Source organism: Astatotilapia calliptera, chromosome 12, assembly GCF_900246225.1.
Source record: "Astatotilapia calliptera chromosome 12, fAstCal1.2, whole genome shotgun sequence".
In the NCBI taxonomy this organism is placed as follows: domain Eukaryota; kingdom Metazoa; phylum Chordata; class Actinopteri; order Cichliformes; family Cichlidae; genus Astatotilapia; species Astatotilapia calliptera.
Window position 1 is genome coordinate 11,494,662 of NC_039313.1, and position 16,385 is coordinate 11,511,046.

The following is a 16,385-nucleotide window of genomic DNA, read 5'->3' on the forward strand; positions in this document are numbered from 1 at the left end:
TATCCAAGCCATGGCCAATTGTTCATAACGCCAATAATAATATCTCTCTGAAATATACCAGAGTAAAAACAAAGTAGCAAAATAATCCTTATGACGTAAAAGAAACTTCATGATTATTAACAGAGAACGAAAAATGTTACAGGTATTCCTAACAGCAATAACGTTAATAATGATATGGCAGAAACCTCCTAAAAGACATAATTTTAACAACACGTGGTTATAAGATTTCTGTTAATGAGTTGCTAGCGGTGGCTCACTCTCAGTGCAGTCTTCACCTCACGTCACTAGGTGGGGCTCTAACACAAAAACATCCCAGATTTGAACTTCACGATTGCTTAAAAGTCAACAACAGATTCATGCACAGAGACTGCTGTTTTCTGCCTCGCTGTCCATCCTTTCTCTCACAGACCATGAGCCGGCAGAAAGGTCCAAACTAGCTTAATCTTTTGACCTCTAATAAGTTAAAGAAAAATAAATACATACATTTAGATTTCAGAGATTAAACTTCTCCAATGTTTTAATCATTGTTTAACTTCCACTCCCTCTGTTGTACAATTTCACTGTTTAAAAATCATTATATGTTTGCTGGTTTCTTTATCACTGCAGGTGACCTGTAGTAAATTTGGCTTGGTTTCATAATAATTGCTGTAAAAATGTACAAAATACAGAAATTCCATCTTAAATCAGCAATGAAAAACATACAATTTAAGATAACGTAGAAGGGTTTTTTTATTACATTATTTTGGACATATATTACTAATGTTTGTTCCATGTACTCTGATCACTATTATATTTTGTTTTTCTTCTCTGCACTTTGAAATTCCAGGATTCTGCTTTGTTCATCTACAATCTTAAGCAGCTTTCTAATTTTCTTATATATTCCTTGTTTAAATGAATGCAATTTAACTAACTGCTAGACAACAAAGAGAAAAGGCAACAAAGCACTGAAAGGACACTAAAAGCTGTCCTAATTGGTTATTAGTGAAAGGACGAAAAAGACCTCCCACCAGCACAGTATTTAGACTGTCTGCTAATGGAAACAGTTTTTGATCTTAGATAACAAAGAAATCTCAGTAAATCAAGAGATAATTGAGGTAAGTTAAAAGTACTACTACAGAGTAAGTATAATTGAAATCAGATGCTTAGATATTATAATATTAGTATTTCTAAAGTGCTACTGACAAGTGTTCAGGGATGATGTGCAGATATTACCTTTATTGTAGAAGTCAGTAAAGAATAAAAAAGGTTCATTGCCTGAGCCCAGATGTTTGAGTGGTCAGAAAGTTGGGAACTGATCACTGGAGAGTACCTATATACTGTTATGATATATTACTGAGGTAATGTAAAGGTTGAATGGATGACAATAACCCTGATGTACTGGGTTTGTGTTCCAGGATGAAGGAACAGGGGTTACAAGCATCAAGGTCAGTAATATCACAGTGTTCCTCTTGAAGAAAAGTTATTATCTCCTGCTCTCTCCAGCAGCCTTTCATACCGGATGGACAGGAACCTCCTGAAGTTTGAGAGGTCATTAAAGTTGTCCCTGAGACAAAGAGAGAGGAAGCTATAATGACTTTCTATTTTTTACAGTACCATTAACTCAAGAATGCTCAAAGAAAGTCTAACAGAGACTAAATGGGCATACATTTTTGTTTTATTTTTAAGATCCCTGAGACTTTATCAGCAGTGTCTCCTGTCGTTTTTGTATATGTAAACAAGTCGTCTAAAATTTGTGTAATACCTGCTCAGTAAAAATCTTGTTTGTTGTTTGGAAAAAACAGTGCTTTCACTGTTTTTATATCAACGTAAGGTTTACCTAATCGTGTATGAACTTATATATAATATACTCTAATGCGATTTTTTAACAAAATATTGGTGTGTGTACTCTGGTGGCACGGTAGTTAACCTTACAGCAAGAAGGTCCTGGGTTTAAATCCAGCCTGAAGCCTTTCTGTATGGAGTGTGTATGTTCTCCCTGTCTCTGTGTAAGCACTCTGTCTTCCTCTCACAGTCCAAAGACATGCATGGAGTCAGATTAATTGGTAATTTTAAATTGCCTGTAGGTGTGAATATGTCTCTATGTGTTAGCCCTGCAACAGACTGATGACCTGTACAGGGTGTACCAAAAGCCTTGCTCTGTGGCAGCTGGGAAAAGCTTCAGCCTGAATTGGATTTGTGGAAGAAAAGGGATGGATGGACACGCCATTACTCACCAATCAGACAAACAGGATCTTGGCAGACTAAAGGACTGAGATAGCCAGAAGCAAAAAAGTCCAAAATACATTACCCGTGCTGTTTGTATTATGTGGTAACAAAATTATTCTCCTTCATTAGAAACAGATAATAAAAACCTTCCTGCTAAAACAGTTTCTTATGGAAAAGTTCAATTTAATGAGCCAGGCAGCTTATTAAACTGAGTAATGATCAAGACAAGTGGACAAATTTCCAGAAGATATCAGCAGAACAAACTGGATTATCACCATAAAACCAAGAAATGCCTCATGCTTGGCAAAATCATCCTTTTACAAAGAGAGGTCCTATTATTAGAACATAGTATTGGTATAATAACATGTTTTTTTGCCTTTAGTAAAACAAATTGTCTAACAATCTACATTATTTGTTGAAATATCATTTATTCATACTTCTCCGTTTATGAAAAAAGTGAAAAGCTGCTACCATAACATATACATCCTGAATGAACTATGATAGGGTTGTTGGTGCCACAGTAGGAAGTGACGGACAAGTCAGGCTTGACATCTGAATTATCCTGGACAATGCACAGAGTTCATTAAAAAAGAAGCACCTCAGTCATGAAAGTTCAATCCACCACCATATGTTATTGTTCCCATCTCAAATATGTAGTACAACACCAGTGTATGGATGCACACCTATTAACATAGCATTTTAAACATTAAAGTAATTAGAACACTTCAAAAGCATCCACATATGCATTTCCCAAGTTAGAGTTCTTCACAGTGCGGCCAGAATTATGTCTTTATCTTATCCTTTATGAAAGTGTTGAGCTGTTAGTCTCTCCTCCATGCTGACTGTCCAGTAACACTCCATGGATGTTCTGAAGGACAGTGAGAGAATACTCAGTGAGAATACATTTGCACATTATGTTAAATATACAGTTGAGTTTACAGCCATCATCATTTTGGGCATTTAATGATTTCTTTAAAGTGTTCTTTTTCCAGGGCAGATGACGTTTCTGCCAAGAAAAGTTGTCAAATATCCAGCCAGAATTATGTCAGAAGCTTGTTGATGGTAATCAAAAGCATTTGGTTATTTGGTCAAGGTGCAACTTGCTAAGCGAAAAATAGGAAAAGTAGGCATGACTTCTACACATGACTCAGTGTAGGAGAGGACAAAGGTTATGCAATGTTGGACTCTCACTGAAGCCATGGGTCAGAGTAAAAAAACAAACTACGATCAATACTGGTAAGTCAGTAAGTAGAAACTTACCACAAGCTGGTGGTGTGTACAACTCTCCATCAGCGACAGAACAGAAGGATGCTGAGAGAGAATGGAAAAAGGGACATGGTCCTCAGGATCATATCCCAGCTCTCTGAATACTTCCACCAGGTTCTGCAGGCCAGCAGACAGTAATAGTATTATCATTAGAGAAGTGCTTAGTGTTATGGTTAATATTTATTCTCATGGTCATGATACGCTTTGTTATCATTGCTCCTAATGGCTCCTAATCCTGTCCTTGGAAATGCATCTGTTCTTCAGTTCTGCTATTACACACATACAACAACTAACAGTTTGTTATACTGGAGATTTTCTTCAGGGGTCCATCTTATTTTGACAGCACCTCAATCATAGTACCATTAAAAGACTAAACATAGTGCCTGGAAGGTAACAAGTGTGTGATCTTGTAAGACTTACAAAAATTACAAAGCCTTGCTGAGATAAGACCTCACCTATTTTTCTACATTTATTCATTTTCCAAATTAATCTAATCCTTCATTTATTTTAGTTGTAATTTTTATTTATTAAATTTACTAAATGCTCAGTTTTAGCTCTCATAGGCATCCATACCGCAGTGTGCTCCTTCTGATTCGGGCTGCCGGAGGGAACGTGGCTTTTGTCTTCCATCTTAGTGATTTTGTGGCAGATGACAGAAAGGAGAGCAGGGATCGACACTTCCTGCTCATCCTCCAAAATGCTTGATGCACTGAGAGCCCCTTCTTCCTTGTAGTCAAGTTCAGAGGAGGAGAGGTCTGCATTCTCTTCTATGATGGGCATAGACTGAATACACAACCCACAATGATAATGTGAAATGCAATGCAGTGATTTTGCATGATACTTTTCCTTTTACATACTCACTTTGACAAGATGGCTCAGTGAGAAATGCGTGAGTTTTTGACCAAGGACCACGCTAAGTGCTCGGATGAAGCCCTGTGTGGGGTTGGGGTCTGCAGCAAAGTACTTCAGCATGGACACATAATCCAATCGAGAGGGCGAGAAGGAGTGGTCTGCAAACATGTGGAAAAAGAACTGAGGAAAGAAAAAAGACCACATTTTACAGTTAATTCATTTATTAACTGCAGCTCATTTAACCTGAAAAAAGATGATGGAGAATTAGAAAATGATCAGAATGACTGGATCCACTCCCTTTTGTGTTGTAGGTTAATGATTTTTACAATATGGAAATGAACAAAATGGCATTTTTTATTGTAACATTTCAAAAGCTGGAAAATGCTCTATAGCACCTTTGATGTTTTTACACTTTGTGGGGTTTTTTTGTCTTTTTTTTTTTTCATTTATGTTGATTGTGCACTACGCCCATCTAAATTTACCACTGTGGCAGTGAAACAACCCAACCAAGTTTTTAGGCTTGATAGGAAGTCACCTTGCGAAGGTTGGCCAGACGCACATAAGGTACAGGCTCAGAGGGGTCCTCGGGAACAGTCTGGACACTTTCAGTGGAGAACCACAACTCTGTCTGATGACAAAGAGGCAGGAAAGCTACTTAATCACTTCCTTTTAGGGAGGTATGTATTTCATTTTATACTCTACCAAATACATAATACAGTCTAAATGTGATATTATAACTCAAACCAAGGCCTGATCACGGAACAAGAAGGGTCATAGAAAGTGTGAGGGTAGCTTTATCTAGAGTAGAATGATTTAATGTGATTTTTAAAAAATCTGTTAAAATGTTACAGTTAACAAAGCAACAAATGGACTTACTCTCAAGTAGTTCTCCTCATTTATATAGCCTGTGTCACCAGTATCTGCTGCCTTGAACTGTTGTAGCACATCCAGCAGCTGACTTAACAAAGGAAATGGCCAAGGAAGAGCAGCACTGAGCAGAAACCGACGCCAGTCTACCAGCTCATAGCTGTCCGTCAATGAAGACACAATCTCCATCAACTGGGAACAGAACAGACAATAACACTGTTTGCAAAATCTGCATAATATGACAGAACAACATGAGGCAGAAATGTTTTGCAGTCTTTAAACCACACTGTCACATATTATTACTCAACTCTAAAAGTTTCTGTACCTGCGATTCACTTTTGTCCATCCAGGGCTCAGGCAAGGTGTCTTTGCCCATGTTAGTAGTTATGATATCTTTGAGCAAACTGAAGAACCCAGACGTAGATATGAAGCCTTAAAGTCAGCAGGGAGGAGAAGTAAATAATGGATTAACTGACAGACATTACTGTAGAATTAATTGCTCCACACCAGAGCTTGTCTCTCCAATTTGCACCTGATGGAGAAATGCTGTATAGCTGCTGGTACAGTAACTCTAGCTGAGCTATGGTTGGGGTGGACCTCATGGGTTTCTCCAAAGGAGGTGGACGGGGAGGGGGAAGTGGGCTAGCAACCACACGGCAGTCTCCATTCAGATAGAAGTCAGAACACTCCTGATGAATAGAATATGGAAAATGATGGAAGTGTCAGATTCTTCTGGAATAATTTATTAAAATGTGATATATATATATATATATATATATATATATATAAGAAAGAAGTCATTACTTACCAACACCAGCTCATTCTTCAACTTAGCACCAGTCTCTATATGGTGGTGAACCACTTCTGTTAATTGGTCAATGCTAAAGAAAAGAAGAAAGACTCATAAAATATGAAGAATTTCTTTTATGCCATTTATGACAGAAAATCTCTCTGATTCAAAAATAGTGTATAAAAAGTTGACCATTAGTATAACATTTATCTTAGTGGCAAAAGCACCTATTGACATACATGTATAGCATTATGGTAACAATGACATACTAAAATCATTTGTTGCACAATAAATAAAAATTACATCAAGGGGCAAACGTGTGGTGATACCCTTTGCAAATTGTGAGGCTTAGATAATGCAATTACACTGATAGGTTACTAGATCTGAAGACTTTCAAGCTGATGCTCACACTGTACCATACCTCTTCATTTCTGCAAGATAGCGTTCGTGTAGCCACTTCTCCATGTTGCCAAAAATCTCTTCTACTGTGCTTTGCAGAGACTGTACCATCACCAGACCATGAGCTTTCACCAGTGCAATGCGGGCCTTTACCGCATCCTCTAGAAAGCAGGCACATGCACACAAACAACCATATATACATCAACACATCTGCATGTATGTGCACAACTCAAAATGCATAAATAGATGGATATAAGAGGCAGAGAGAGAAACCACTTAGTGTGTGTGTGTGTGTGTGTCTGTGTATGTGTGTGTGTGTATACCCTCATGAGTTACTGCAGCTGAATATTCTCCGTGCAATTTTTCTCTAACTTTAGGATTATAAGACTTCTCTGAGTTTCTCTCCTCGGCTGTTGCCTGGCTGGGTGTCTGTGGTAGGGATGACTGATCTGGAGCAACAAAATGAACAGTGAAAGTTGTGTGGGCACCACTATGACTTTATTAATAATCTACATGAGACATGCCTTTTTTGGATGACTCCTTTTGTTTGTTGGTTTTATTTTCACTTGTGGAGGCTTTCTCCTTTTCTTTCTCTGGTAGTTTCTCGTCCTGCTCTTTTATCTCCGACCGGTCTGTTTCTCCTGACACCTATAGAAATATATAATCCATTCCATTCAGAAATCAAGTATATACTTCCATAAAAATACCTCCATGAATTTTTTTTAGGAATATACATAGACCATTACCAGATTGCTGATAGCTGTGAGTGCTTCCTCATAGCCAGATATCAGTTTTTCGTGTGGTGGCTATTATATTTTAAAAAAAATTTTTTAAAGTGAAATGGTCAATAACATCAACATTTTTTATGTAAGTTAAGGTACAAATTCACAAACCGCATCTAAAATCCATTAACATTAGCAAGATGTGTCTATGTGTGTGTGTGTGTGTGTGTGTGTACGCTGAAAAATAAAGGGCACATAAAGAGAGACAGGAAATCTGACTTGAACAGGTTCTGGCTGATCTTGGCCTTTTGTCTTGGAGACCCTTCCAGAGGCTCCAGGATGTCTGGTGAGTGGAGTACTAAAGAAAAAAACAAAACAAAACAGGGAAGTGTTTCTATGACTGAACAACAAACAATGAAAACCAGTGCAAGTGTGCTTCTCCCTTACAAATGTAACTTCTTCTTGTCCTCTCCTTCATCCAGATTGCACAAACTTGATCCTGGTGGTTCACTACTGATGAAACAAAAACTTTCTGTGCTCATTATGTGTAAATATTTAGCATCCTATCATTTCACTAATTAATATGTATTAATATGTCTGAGCGGCTAATAATAATATCCGTCTTGCCTCTCATCCTGATCCTTATTTTCTGTGTTTTCCATTAAAGGAACATAAAAAAAAGTTGAGAGTGGTTTGGGAAGCATCTGTCCACACATGCTTAAATAGTAGACCCTGAGAATACAGAGCGTCTCCTGGAAGCGGTTCAACTCCACCTACACAGCATTAACAATCAAAGATTATGGTGATATTTAAGAAACATTTTATGTAAGAGACATAGCCAAAACAAAAACTACAATGTTACCTGCGTAAGTATAGAGTGGTGGTTGACGAGAACAACAATGTGCTCCTCCAACCAACCATCACTCATGAGAGAAGCCCTCTCTTGCTCATCCTGCTCCTTACGCTTGTCAGTAATGTCCCACAAACGTTCACGTAGCTCCTGTATGCCCGCAAATCATTAAATCATAAATATATGTTTTTTTTTATTTTAAGTTTATTTCATTGGTTTTTAATACAAATTTCATGATTTTAGGAATATTTGTTTTGTTTTGTATTGTAAAGTCTTACATCCAATCTCAGATGTAGCTCTTCTTTGGTATCCTCATCTTCTTTCATATCATCGGGTATGCTGTTGAAGTTCTTCTGCCATTGAGACACTAACTCCTGCTTTAAGTCTGGGCGCCCCAAATAATGTTTGTAATGCTCTCTGCAGACACCAAAAACCAAAGAATGCACATTAATAAATTAATATAGCACCTGTTTTCATAAATGATTGTTTTCAATGAAAATTCATCTTTTATTTGTAAAACATTTCTGACCTATAGGTTTAAACAAAGGCTTGGCAGAATACCTGATATTAAACAGGTGATGGTTGATAACAGAGCGTTGCAAGCGCAGCTCTTGCATCACCGTCTTTACACCGTCTACATAAGAATCGCACAATGTGTCCCAGTATGAGCACAGGTACTCTGGGATCTCCTAGACAGGATCAAATGGAAGTATGAGAGGACAGAGTAAAAAAAGACAAAACCAAACAAAATACTCTTTAATGCAGCAGAAGATATATAGCAACGAATTTCATCTAATAAATCTCATTAACTCTGAAACTGCTCATGGACTAAATTGTGTAATAAAGCCTCCCTATAGTTACCTCCAGGGAGTCATATCCGCTAACTAACAAAACTAAATCTTTCAGGGAAGACAACAAATGTATACAGGGTCATATCATACTGGAGGAAGTGGCTCATCCACATAGAGCTGGACAGATGATCGGGGGCAGAAAGACTTAGACTTAGGTGAGTTTTTGGGGGCTCCTTGACAGCTAACACTGCACACTGAGGATAGTGATGCACTCCTACTGGGCCCTTTTGAGAAAGCAAGAAAAAATATGTAAATAATCACAAATTAGTGCCAAACCACCCTAATATACTTATTTGTCAAAAATATCAAATGACCTAAAACAAGTCAGTGAAAAGACACACATAATTGTTTAAATTAGCAGAATACTGAGCAAGTCACCTCTGAGACTTTGGACCTCTTCCTCTTTAAGGCTGGAGCAGGACTCTGTGGGCTCAATAGTTTCTTCAGTGAGAGCTGTAGGCTGGTCTACACCTGAAGGTACACTTGAAGAGGACAACTTGGGAGCTTTTGCACTGTCTAGTACGGCATTTTCAACAGGAGGACTGGAAAAAGCTGATAAGAGAATATGTCATAATTTTGAAAGTAAATGCTATGAAGAAGTGATCTACAACACTTAGTTTACTATATAAATAAAAGTACTGTAGCTAATCCTGGAAGCATAGGCAAGGACGATGACAATCCAAGTTCACTAAATTGAGCTGAATTACAAAACTCCAACCACTCACCTCCCTGTGTTTTCAACATAGCTTGATGCAGGATAGACTCCACCCTACTGTAAAGCTCCTGAACGTCTACATCTGCATCAACACGGACCAAAATGTTTTGCTTTTCGCCAAACCATTTCTCCAGTTTTGGCCAGGTATCCTGAAAAGCTGTTATCCTGAAGGGAAGAAATCATGTTGGATATTAACAGACACAGAACAAAGGTTATTCCTTCAAATTAAGCTCCCTATTTTCTTCTTTTGTACCTGTGTCCAATCTGTGCCAGATACACATTCTTGTCTGCATGCTGGGAGGTTCTAGGAGCATAGTCCAGATCTGCACAACATAAACATTACACTAAGATTTAACTTGTTTCATGTAAACACAGCCTAACAGTTAATATTTGGGTGAATCTTAATATACATTTTTAAGCTCCTAAGAGTTTATCAAACCCATTTTAGTGTATCCACGACTGATTGCATGCTCATCAGGGATATCCAGGAGCAAAACCAGGTCCAGCACAGGTGCAGGGGGTGGTGGAGGTTTTGGTGGATTGGGATCTTTAGCAAGGTTCTTGCTGCTATTTACAACTTCCTTTTCTAAGGATACATCTCCACCAAGGGCTTTCTCTAGAAGATGTGCCTGAGCGATGTCAAATGGGAATCCATCCAGAATCCAACCTGACTGAGATGGAAGCTGACTAATGCAGACACAATAATTATTTCACTATGTAGAGCATGATTTGTTGTTCATTTAGTATATGAATATTTGGATTTCTATTACCAACATGACATTTACTGGTAAAATTAAGACAATGGCCTCAACATTTCTCACCTGATCGCCTCTACTATAATGTCCACTAACAGCTCATTAGGGATAGTGTTCCCTTTCCTCAGCTCTTTTTCCACAGCAGCTCCTTGTATGGCTCGCTTCGAAAGCTGGAAAAGTAAGAAAAGCTTTTACCCAAATTCCAAATCATTCGATTTTCCAAATATATATTTGTTTTTTTTTAACAACAAAGATCAAAAACAATTTCCCTCAGGCAGATTGGTGTTATAAAATGGATACAGGCTGTTACGTAGTATAAGTAAATAGAAAAATGATAAGTAAATTCAAAGATGATAAATACAACACATACAGTACACAAACAGCACTTACTGTTGCATTACCAGCTCTATTTTCTTCTTGGTTTTCAAGATCTGGAAAAAGATGAAAAAAGAAGTGATGATAACCGCTTTGTGTACTAAGCAAAGAAACACACCATTGTGTATAATACAAAACAGAGTAGAATAAAATCATTAGACCTTCAGTAACCCACCAGATTTCACTGATGTGTTTGCGAGAGGTTGCTCATTGTCTTCCTCACGCTGCTGCGCTGTGCCCTGTTAATTTTGTCCAAAATAATTGTTTGAAATGACAGCAGAAATAACTGAAATGTTTGCCGTGAAAAATCTTTTAAAGTCTATTTATAATAACAATGGATGCTACTAAAGTTACAGTACTCCTTTTACTGTCTCTAACTAACCTTCTCTCCGTTCTTGTGAGCATTCAGTGCCTCTTCAATCAAAGTATCAGTCGATAAGACGTAGATGCCATGTGCTGAAGCAGAAACAATACATACAGTGACAACTAACCATGCAATTATATCCAATATCCATTTATAATACAAGTATAATATAAGTAAAGATTTAAGTGGAGATTAACTTTGTGTTTGTATATGCATTTCTTATATCATGCCTTCAGCAATCTTGGACAGGCAGGTGGTCTTGCCAGAGCAAAACTTTCCAAGGACACAGGCCTTAAGGATAAAGTGTGGAAATAGGGATGATGATGGTTCAGTGATGGGTGGATCAACAACGTTCCTCAGTCGTTGGACAATGTACCCAAGAATATCATTGTTGGTCACGGGTAATTTCACTTCCACAGCTTCCTCTGGCCATCCCCACTCACCCATCATATTCTGACAAACGTATGTCAAAGACAAAGAGGACCTTAGGCATTCAGACAGCATCGGGTACTTGAATTTAGATACACACGTCTTCAATGTCAAAAATGTAGCTCAATCGCTCAATCAATGCCACTTTTTATTCTAAATAAAGATACCTCGTCAACAAAAGTTAGCTAAGGGCAGGCAAATGTGCATACAAAATATGTTTGAAACACTGCATTCATATTTCAAACTCACAGTGTATTCATCATAGTCCTGGTTGTTGAGTATCTCCTGCTTCTGAAGCTCTATAGTGTCTAGTGGTTCACGGAACCCAAACCCTGGCTGGCGGTCCTTTACTGGCTCATAAAGTGGAAGACCACTGAACAGCAATTCCTTCCACTCTCTCATCAGCTTCTCTGGAATCCGACTGGACATCATAGCAGAAAATGACAGGAGGCAAAGCTTGAATTCTGAGGTTGGATATGGACTATAAATCTGAACAATCTCCAGTCTCTTAATTCAACCGTAATACGTTTCTTAATGTTGTCTAAATGTATTCATTTATTCAATCAATGTTCACTGAGGTGGAAAATGCTGTAAATAAACTCTGCAGGGATGCTTAATCTGGTCATGAGTAGGAGCGCTGACACAAGACATGAGACATGTAAAACCTAGTATAACATACATACAGCATTGCAGATAGACGGATAGATCAAAAAAAGCAAATATGGGGCATGATGAGCATGAGAAAAGACAGTCTGGACATTTACATGGCCCGATTTTATTTGACCACTGGTCAGTTGTACAATGACAGTTTCCAATATTGGTATTTTTTCACAGGTTTGAACTCACATCAGCATTTGCACCATACTGTGCAGTGCTTTAGCATTAACATTAAAAACAACTTTCAGTTAGATTTCAGTTTGTCAGTACTTTCCTAAAATATTTTCTATTTTGTTTTTGAGTAAAAAGAAACTAAAATAAAATATAATCTATATTTTAAAAAGTGCCCAAATTATTTCAGTTACTTTTTCAGAAAAAAATGTGTTCTAATTTAAACAAATTAAATCTGTATATAGAGCAGAGTACGTGCTCTTTTCACCCTTAGTCCAATTATTCACATCATGAAGTTGCCAATGTAAAAATATTTCTGCAACTTATTAGTGGTACCCTCTGAAAACATACATAACACATTTTTGAATTTTCACACATTTATCAAATGACCAAGAGGTCTGTTTTGAAACCAAACACCATTTGCTGCATTTATACTTCATCTTTACAAAGCAACTATGTTACGTACTTTCCATTGAGCAGTCGATATTCTCCAACCTTTGTGGCCAAGTCCATTATCTGCTCCAAAATGCCCCTGCAGTTCTCAAAATGCTTCTTATATTTCCTTTGAGTTCTCTCAACAGCAATCCTGTTACAGAATTCAAGCTCCTTTTTGATCTCTTCTGCACGATCCAACTTAGCCTGCTGAGCCAGAGCCTATATGAGACCCCAGTCAGAAAGAGGGAATCAATGGAGAAGGTATAAAGGTTCCTGCTAATCACCAGTGTTTTTAAGAAATTAGGGAAGATGCTAAATATTACATTTCATCATTTACTGCATAAAATTTAGTACTAAGTTTTATTCACAAAGAGTTCTGAAGACAAAGACAAAAAATAACAAAAAGGAGAATTTATCACTACTACTGCCTAGTGCACAAAAAGGCACAAAAAGACCCTATAAGAGATTCTGTGTACATTTAATTATATGATTTTATACATTTCTTCTGTAAATAACAGCTGAATTTGAAAAATGTTTTCACAAAATTCTCCTCTGATGTTGCCTGAGAAATTAAATTAGTGATAAAACCAGCACAAAATGGTGACAACATACAAAATATTTGACATTTAGTTAAGTGACTCTATGTTCGTGCCACTGTCATCAAATCCCATAAAAACTATTAAAAAAAACCAGTAATTAAAGTATTTAGCATTGTTGTGTATTCATCGTTTATTCGTCTGTGCCACAGTACTCCACCCCCATACTGTTTCATCATATCTGCTTTTTGTCTTTTATTGGGATTTGTTGACAATTAAACTTATAATGTTATAAAGTGATAACAGTTAACCTGTAAATCTATACCATTGCTAATAATTATACGCTAATAAAAAAGCTATATTTTCACACTGAAACCATAGTGAACCATGAACATCACTAATTTGTTTTCCACTAAATCTGTCATCTGTAGTGTATCTGTGACCACTGAATGGACATGATTCATACACTCTTAGTATATCCTTTATCTATACCTCTCAAGTCCATCTGTTTCTCTTCAAGATAACAAATTCTATTGATGCAATACAACCTGTGTAAATCTGGCCTTTTATTTTTATCCCTACTCGACAATTAATACTATTACTGACCAAGCCTAATACAAAACAACAGCAGTGAGACATCCCTCCTCATATATCATCCTATCTCACCGCCTCCCTGTCCAGAGCTTCCTGGAAGTCTCTCTCTCTCCGCTGCTGGTACTGCTGTTCTCTGAACAGGCGGTTCTCTCGGATGACCTCCTTCTGCATACGTATCTGAAGTAGCTGGGTTGCCAAACGCTGCTCCTGCTGAGTCTGACGTGTCAGTCGCTTCACCAGTTGCTCCTCTCGTCGTGCCTCCTGAAGGGTGGGGAAGAGGAGGCTAATTAGCTGATTTGGGGGTTAAAATGACAAATGACAGTCAAATAACAGACTATTTGAGGTCAAAGAAAATAGGAGGGATGGAAAAACATTTGAGAACCACTGGATTTTTTAAGTATATCTAACAAAGGCTATTAATATTTCTAAGCGAGATGTTTCACCTCCTGAGCTTCATGGACCTTGAGCTGCTCCACCAGGAATCTGTCTTGTCTTTTCTCTCTCTCCTTGCAAGCTATAGCATTTTCCTCCAGCCTCTTTCGGATTTCTTGTATGTATCTGTTGCTGGACTGTAACATCACCTTATTTCCACGTCCAAGCAAATCACGGCCCTGACTGCTGCTACCAAGGGAAAAATCTATGGGGGACTGACCACTAAAAATAGAAAGAAAGAAAAAAACATATGTAAAAAGTTATATGGTAGCAAAGATTTAAGAGTGGAACAAATGTCCATTAAAACAGACATTTAAAAATATGCTTAGTTCATAAATAAAATATTTTCCTTTTCTCTTACCTTGATGATAACCCAGCAGTAATTACCATCTTCCTGTTTGTCTCAAACTGGACTATTTCAGTCTGGACTATCTATGTGAACAAAACACAATAACACCCAAGAGACAACAGACCAAAAATGAAATTTCCTCTATGGGTTAGGAAATTATTACAGCATTTTTAGCTCTATCACACCTGTGCTTGCCGTTCTTTGCGCTTCTGCTGCTGCTGTCTCTTCTTTAGGCTGAGTTGTGAAATGTATGGAGGTGGCTTAGGCACCTGCATATAAGTAGTCTGCTTAAAAGTCATGCCTTTGTGCTTCTGATGAAATGCCTGCAACTGCAACATACACAGTTCAGAGTAGTAAGTATCTCAAACTTTATTTATTGCAATAGCATAATATAAGATAATGTAAGAAAGGAAAGGGGTTTTAGTTATAGACCAATTTAAGTAAGCTAATATTCGATTTAATCTTCCAGCACCTTGTCAATATTCTTCAGTCTTTTCTCATCCTGGACTTTGACTTGTCTCTTCTGCTCGATTGGAGGGGTCACCACAAACTGCTGGAATTTCTCCTCATAGTGCTGGGAAATTTTCTGAAGTTTCAATTCTGTATCACGTTTCACCACCTGACGCAGTCGCTATGTGAAAGGAAAAAACACTTGAAAATACACCTAAGGGCCCAAATCATGATTTCATTTTTCATTATTCGTAAAAAGCAAAACATTTTTAAACTCTAAATATGTTTCTTACCGATCAAAACAAACCTGCTTCAAAAGGAAAAAAGCCTCTAATAAGCACATACAAAACTCAACAAACAGCCCTCTTACGTCAGAATAGATCTGATGCTCCTTTTTGTGCAGGCTTGCACATCCTGCTGGCTGCATAATTTCCATCATTGTCCCACTAATTTCTGCTTTCCTGTTCTTCTCAAGTGAGACATAGAGTTGGTATAGGAGGCGTGTGGCAGCCCCCTGCTTCTCCTGAATTAGGTCTTGGGCTGTGTTTATGTCGAAGGAGATCCCAAGTAATTGGAGAGTAGGCTCAAGGCGGGTAAAATTATTCAGTTTGGAGACAGAGGTGCTAAAACGAAAGGTGTGATTTACACTTATTATGAACACCTTAAATGAACTGCAGAATTAAGCACCTGTAGCTAAGAGACAGAAAAAGGGGCAACTTACTCTTTCTTCATAAACATATTGAAATCGTTTTGCAGCTGATATTTATGCAAAACTTCCCCCATTAGGTAACCACTGGCGAAATCTTTGGCAATGGTCTTTGGCTCTGTAGAGATGAACATTTAGTCGTTTACCCAAACAAAGACTGGTATAATATATTTTGAGCAGTCCAGACAAACTATTGGCTTAATGAGTTAACGTGTTGATGAGTATTGTGTATTAACTTTTAAATAATATCCCTTGGATTGTTGACTTTATAGATGGACTAGCCCTTTGTCTTTTTAGCGTCCAGGAGCTAATAACAACATCTATACCGAACTTTAGCTTCATTAAGCTAGCAGCTAGTTCGTTGGACAAACTTACCTACAGCCTTTGACAGCTGGAGCTCCTGGTTCAGCCACCGGCACAATATATCCGACATCGTACTTTTTCAGCTCTTACATTTATACTCAGACAACACACCACCTAACGCTACTAAGACTATGACATTTTAGCCCCAGGATAACGTCAGAAAAAACAGCGGAGCATATCCCACTGGTACACCGTTGCCATGGCGCCCTATCAACATTACCGCTGGCGTTATTAGAATGCCTCAGTATAGCT

At 37.8% G+C, this 16,385-nt stretch overlaps 1 protein-coding gene across 1 annotated transcript; it reads right to left on the reverse strand.

Moving 5' to 3' along the window:
• Nucleotides 1-2,614: 2,614 nt before the first annotated feature.
• On the reverse strand, nucleotides 2,615-16,371 carry spef2 (sperm flagellar 2). The gene is made up of 39 exons (XM_026188082.1): nucleotides 16,146-16,371; nucleotides 15,786-15,888; nucleotides 15,435-15,687; nucleotides 15,087-15,245; nucleotides 14,800-14,943; nucleotides 14,627-14,697; nucleotides 14,277-14,487; nucleotides 13,906-14,094; nucleotides 12,735-12,922; nucleotides 11,690-11,861; nucleotides 11,242-11,464; nucleotides 11,030-11,103; nucleotides 10,823-10,886; nucleotides 10,663-10,703; nucleotides 10,339-10,442; nucleotides 9,957-10,204; nucleotides 9,771-9,840; nucleotides 9,528-9,682; nucleotides 9,181-9,354; nucleotides 8,893-9,026; nucleotides 8,513-8,640; nucleotides 8,230-8,368; nucleotides 7,964-8,101; nucleotides 7,729-7,874; nucleotides 7,549-7,614; nucleotides 7,381-7,459; nucleotides 7,126-7,185; nucleotides 6,904-7,027; nucleotides 6,703-6,828; nucleotides 6,402-6,540; nucleotides 5,999-6,071; nucleotides 5,723-5,879; nucleotides 5,516-5,622; nucleotides 5,200-5,382; nucleotides 4,859-4,951; nucleotides 4,333-4,503; nucleotides 4,045-4,254; nucleotides 3,466-3,588; nucleotides 2,615-3,073 (listed from the first exon to the last, which is right to left on the reverse strand). The coding sequence occupies exons 1-39, from the start codon at nucleotides 16,201-16,203 to the stop codon at nucleotides 3,008-3,010; spliced, it is 5,163 nt and encodes a 1,720-aa protein (XP_026043867.1). The 5' UTR covers nucleotides 16,204-16,371; the 3' UTR covers nucleotides 2,615-3,007.
• Nucleotides 16,372-16,385: the final 14 nt, after the last annotated feature.

Excerpts from the sequence above, each read along its gene's own strand:
- spef2 (XM_026188082.1), bottom strand. The coding sequence starts at position 16,203 with ATGTCGGATATATTGTGCCGGTGGCTGAACCAGGAGCTCCAGCTGTCA. Across the intron at positions 14,488-14,626 it reads ACTGCTGGGTTATCATCAAG|TGGTCAGTCCCCCATAGATT; the intron begins GTAAGAGAAAAG and ends TTCTATTTTTAG. Across the intron at positions 5,880-5,998 it reads TGAAGAATGAGCTGGTGTTG|GAGTGTTCTGACTTCTATCT; the intron begins GTAAGTAATGAC and ends TCTATTCATCAG.